A 5,697-nucleotide genomic window follows, 5' to 3' on the forward strand; every position below is an offset into this window, starting at 1 on the left:
CGTGCTCCTCTGCTTCTGCTTCAAGAGCAAACAACAAAGAGAGAAGCTGGGGGAGGAGGGAGGAAGGGAGAGAGAGAAGGAAGGGTAAAGGACAGGCAAGCTGATCTTTGTATGTTTGGTTTTTTAGTGTAGCCCTGGCTGTCCTGGAACTGGCTATGTAGACCAGGCTGGCCGTGAACACAGGGATGCACCTGCCTCCAGAGTGCTGGGATTAAAGGCCTGTGCCACCATACTCCTCTGGTAAACTACTATTAAATTTCCTCAGGGGCTCCCATTGCACACCGCTGTACCCCCTGAATAAGGCAGCCATTTTCACCAGCTCTAAAACCATTTAGTCCAGCTCTGCCTAGTGCTAAAGGAGGCATTGCTGACACTCTCTGCACCTGTGTCATCAGCTAGTCAATGTCCTCTCCTATGTGGCCACTGCCCTGTGTTGTGAGCATCATCACATGAGCCTTGCGACCCTGATGCTCAGTCCATGGGGTACCCATTAAAGGCAAGAGTCTAGAACCATCACTCACTGGTTTCCCTGGCTCAAAGCTCTGCTCGGCACCCAGGACATCTCCGTTCTCTTACAGTTCCTCTCTAACTGCGTTGCTGGGGCTTCACTGGAAGAGATTGCAGAAGAGGAAGAAGAAGAAGACGAAACAAAGTCAGCAGCCCCAGAAGCTTCCAACGCAAAAGCGAAAGAAGGCACGTTCCAGATCGTGGGCACCTTGGCCAAGCCAGAGAGTCCCAGGCCTGACTATGCTGTGGAGACATACTCAGTAAGCCCCCAGGGCATTCTGTAGGACCTGACAAGGGCAGCCTCCCTTTGGTACCGACCTATTAGCAGTCCCTTACCTCTTCTCTTCAGCCCTTCTGTTCTGCAGACAAGCTTACATGACAGGACATGGGAAATATCTTTGTTTAAATCTTTGCGTTTCGTCCATGTGTGTTACTGCAGGCATGTGTTCTATAATTTTTTTTAATGCTGCAAGATCCCCGGTGGCAGTAGGCCCTGCGAGCAGCCAGTCCCAGGCAGAGACAGCTGCCGGTCCCCTAGCAGTGGCTGGTCCCAGGCAGGGAGACACATGGCGGGTGGGCAGGAGACAGAGACATGGTTAGACATGACATGCAGAGTGAGATTGAATATTTATTTAGGGAGTTATGAAAGGGGAAGGGAGAAGAGGGGACAGAGAGAGGCAGGGGGAGAAAGAGACAGAGAAGGGGGGAAGTGGAGAAGTGTGGAGAGAGGAAGATGGAAAAGAGAGCGAGCTCAGGCCGGAAACTGAAGATCAGCCTGCCTCAGCGGATGGGGAGGGAGTGGGCATGGCTTGTCTCTTAAAGGGACAGAAAGCCATAACAGTGTGCATGGCACAGTGCACATATAGAAGTCAGAGGAGGAAATATTTGCCTTATGCTTTAAGACAAGGTTGCTTGGTTGGACTTTGCTGCCTACACCAGGCTAGCTGGCCCGTGGGCATCCAGTGATCCTTCTGGATCCCATCTCTTCATACTTCTGCATACATTGCTCTACTGCATCCAGGTTAACACTGGTGCTGTGGGATCCGAACTCAGGTCCTCATGATTGTGCAGCAATTACTGAACCATCTCCCCAATCCAGGACTCATCTTCCTACGGTGACAGAGAAGACCACAATTTAAAGTCTCCATATTAAATTTGGGACCATAAGCAAAGAATTTAAATGAGATATTCTTGGAAGAGATGTGTCTAGTCTTGACTTCCAAACTCATAAAAAAGTCTTCTCTCTGTGAAGCATCAGTCACAAGGTGACATGAACATACCTTACAAGAAAGAGTGTGGAGTCATGAACTCCTAGGGGCTCATATGCCTTGCATCTGCCAATGAGCAGCTGTACCACCTTCACCTGACAAACTGGACCCTATCCTTACTGGGAGACATTTCTCTACCCCTAGAAGAGCTCCCCTCTTTCCCAGGGTAACTCTCGGTCCACCTGGCCCATTACTCTCTAAACCCTCTGTTTACCTCATAACCTGTTCATGCCTCAAGATTTAACCCAATGGGGCTGGAGAGATGGCTAAGCACTCAAGAGCACTGGCTGCTCTTCCGGAGGACCCAGGTTCAATTCCCAGCACCTACAGAGTGGCTCACAACAATCCAGAATGAGATCTGGTGTCCTCTTCTGGCCTGCAGGCATACATGCAGGCAGAACATGGTATGCATGATAAATAAATAAATATTTAAATCCTTAAAAAAATTAACCCATTACCTATGACAGTTACTAAATGAAAGAAAAGTATTATTGAGACCTGTATCACAGCTAGTCATGGTGGCTCATAGCAGCACTTGGGAGATTCAGTACAAATGAGGACCAGTGTTCAAATGCATGAGCCCATTGAGTCATCCCAAATTTAAGCCGTAACAAAAACCATGTCTTCACATAAGGTTACAAACTGAAGTACTAGGAATTAGGACATCAACACATCTGGGGTGGTCTGAGTCAGAATGGCCCCCTTGGGCTCTCCCAGTTGGTGGCTCTGTTTGGGAAGAATTAGGAGGTGTGGCCTTGTTGGAGCAGGTGTGTCCCTGGGAGTGGGATTTTCAGTTTCAAAAGCTTGCACCAGTTCCGGCCTTTTTCCTGCCTGCTGCTTGTGGATCAGATGAGAACTCTTAGCTATTGCTCCAGCACCATGGCTGCCTTCCTGTTCCCATACTCCCCACCATGATGGATAAGGACTCTAACCCTCTAAAACTGAGTCAAGCCCCCAATTAAATGCTTTATTTTATGAGTTGTCTTGGCCATGGTGTCTCTTCACAGCACTAGAACACTGACTAAGACAGTGTCCTTTCAGGGAGAAGAGACAACTCAACCCATGATATCAGCCTCTTTTTTGTCTGTTTCTCTTGTTGTTTTGTTTTGTTTTGTTTTTTTGAGACAGGGTTTCTCCACATAACAACCCTGGCTATCCTGAAACTTGCTCTGTAGACTAGTCTGGCCCTGAACTCACAGAGATCCACCCGCCTCTGCCTCCTGAGTGCTGGTATTAGAGGCATGCGCCACCACCACCCAGCTGATACAGACATCTTTACGGCTCTTTGTCTGGACTGACCAGGCAAGGCAGAGCACACAGTGGGAATATGGTGAGAGCTTCAAGGCAGATATGGGAGCCGTGTACCTGTGAAGCTCCCCAATAGCAGCCATTGCTGTTCCTCCCTGGGAACTAAAGGAGAAGGGAAAAGTGGATTCTTCCCTCCACCTGGCTGGAGCCGACTTGCTTGGGACACCTTGGCCTTGGAATTGAGCCTCCAGAGCAGTGGTTCTCGACCTTCCTGATGCTGTGATCCTTTAATTCGGTTCCTCACATTGTGATGACCCCCCCCCCAGTCATAAAATTATTTTCGTTGTGCCGGGCGCTGGTTTCGCACGCCTTTAATCCCAGCACTCGGGAGGCAGAGGCAGGCAGATCTCCATGAGTTTGAGGTCAGCCTGATCTACAAGAGCTAGTTCTAGGACAGGCACCAAAAACTACAGAGAAACGCTGTCTCCAAAAAAAAAAAATTTTTTTTGTTGCTACTTCATAGCTGTGATTTGGCTACTGTTAGTAACTGTAATGTAAATATCTGTTTCCCAATAGTCTTAGGTGACCCCTGTGAAAGAGCCATTTGATCCCCAGTGGAGTCTCGACCTATAGGTTGAGAATCACTCTCTAGATGGTGGTTGTGCTGGATGGTTTTATGTCAACTTGACACAAGCTAAAGTCATCTGGGAGGAGGAAACCTTAATTAAGAAAAAAGAAGCTCTCCACCCACCCATCAATGCCCAGGGCAGGTGGAAGAGCTGGACAGCTGTTCCAGACCCCCACCAGCTGCAACACTCTGGAGAGCAAGCCCAACACCTCACCAGGACAGCTCAACAAATCCAGCCCTGTTAGGGGAGGTGCACATGAGCTAGCCCCGAAATCGTGAGCATGGGACAGCTATCTCCGTTTCCCATCTGGCCGAAACAACCCTACAGCTTCCCAGGCCCAGACCCAGGGTTATGACTTGGCTCACCCCAACATCCACCCCATCTATGATCTGCTGGAGCAAGTGAAGGGACCCAAAGCTGCAGAATCTCCACAACACAGGGCACCAGCAGGATGTCCAGGAAGAGTCCTAGTGGGGGCCCAGCATCGAACATGTAGTGGAGACCAGGGACCTCAAACCAGACCAATGACTCTTTGCAGGGAACACTTGCAAGTAGAGATGTATGGACCAGGGAGAATATGCTGTGACTTGTTAGGTCGCAGGGCAGCTGCCACCACGAGATTTTCAATTCCTTGCCCTTTTTCTTTTCTCATTTTGTTTTCTTTACTTTTTTTCTCTTGAATTTCGTTTTCTTTGGGGGAGGGTTCAAGGGTGGAGGGCGGATGCTGAGGGAGGGGAAATGAAGGAGATAAGATACATGATGTGAAAAACACATCGCATAAATGAATTTTATTAATAAAAAAGAAAATGCCTCCATAAAATTGAACGGTACACACGCATTTTCTTAATTAGTGATTGATGGGGGAGGGCCCAGCCCATTGTGGGTGGAGCCATTCCTGGACAGATGGTGATCCTGGGTTCTATAAGAAAGCAGGCTGAGCTAGCCATAGGGAACAAGCCAGTAAGCAACTCCCCTCCGTAGCCTCTGCCCCAGCTCCTGCCTCCAGGTTCCTGCCCTGTGTGAGTTTCTGCCCTCACTGCTTTTGATAATGAGCGGTTATATTGAACTGCGAGTGAAATTAACCCTTTCCTCCCCGAGTCGCTTTGCTCAGGGGGTTTCACCGGCAACAGTCACCCTAAGACAGTGCTGGCGCATTTCTGTTACCTAAGACACTCGGGGTCTTGCACTTTGTTCTAGTCGCCCAAGCAAATCAGAGCGATGAATTCCAAAGGACCTGAGAGGGGCTGAAGGTACACATGCCCGCCTGTGTGGAAACCGGAAGACAGTGCTGGGTGTCTTCCTCCTCTGAGGCAGTCTCTCACCCAGTAGGCTAGGCTGGGTAGTGGGGAACCCCCAGGGATCCTCCCGCTTCCATCTCCCCAGCATTGCAAGCGGGAACCATCCGAGCCAGCACTCGTTTTTATGCAAGGTCTGAAGACCGAACTCAGGTCCTAGCGCTTGCGAGGCAGGGGCATTACCGCCTGAGCCATCTCCCCAGCCCACATTCCAGGCTGTTTTCAATGATGCCTTTGTTACTTGTGAATTACACACAAAAGGGAGCCAAGATTTCATTTTAATAGACACGCCTCTGCAAATGCTCCGCATGTGGCTGTCCTGGGGTGGGGACGGGGATTTAATTTGGAGGCCATCTGTCCATCTAGACATTCCCTTGTCGACCTGTCTTCACAAAGGGACCGTGGCTCTCCTTTTCAGGCTATCTCCCGAGAAGACCTCCTCACACGTCTGCTCGAGTGTGACGTTGTCATCTATAACATCACCGAAAACGTGCAGCAGGTGGAGGAAGCCATCTGGGCAGTCTCCGGTCAGTGAGCTATGAGGAACTGCACGGGGTGGGAAACACTGTCCTCCCACCTCCCAACTGACACAGCCACTCTGAGCATCACCGAAGACCTGGTCTGAGAAGTGCCTAAAGTTTGAAGTGTGTGCGCATGAATTGTACCTGTGGGTGGAGGCCCAGGAGTCTGAGAGTGTGCTCTATCGTGGCTGCTTCTGTTTGCTGCCTGTGTGTGTCTTTGGAGGTGGGT

General features: G+C 49.9%; 1 protein-coding gene across 1 annotated transcript in view; it reads left to right on the plus strand.

Annotated features, from left to right (window-relative positions):
• Ak7 (adenylate kinase 7) overlaps positions 1-5,697 on the plus strand; it is a 69,045-nt gene that overhangs the window by 3,214 nt on the left and 60,134 nt on the right. Inside the window, exons 2-3 of the mRNA XM_005343524.3 lie at positions 579-767; positions 5,366-5,474. Coding sequence (XP_005343581.1) covers positions 579-767; positions 5,366-5,474 — 298 coding nt within the window. The remainder of the gene's footprint in view (positions 1-578; positions 768-5,365; positions 5,475-5,697) is intronic.

The sequence above is a fragment of the Microtus ochrogaster genome, chromosome 1 (assembly GCF_000317375.1).
Source record: "Microtus ochrogaster isolate Prairie Vole_2 chromosome 1, MicOch1.0, whole genome shotgun sequence".
NCBI lineage: Eukaryota > Metazoa > Chordata > Mammalia > Rodentia > Cricetidae > Microtus > Microtus ochrogaster.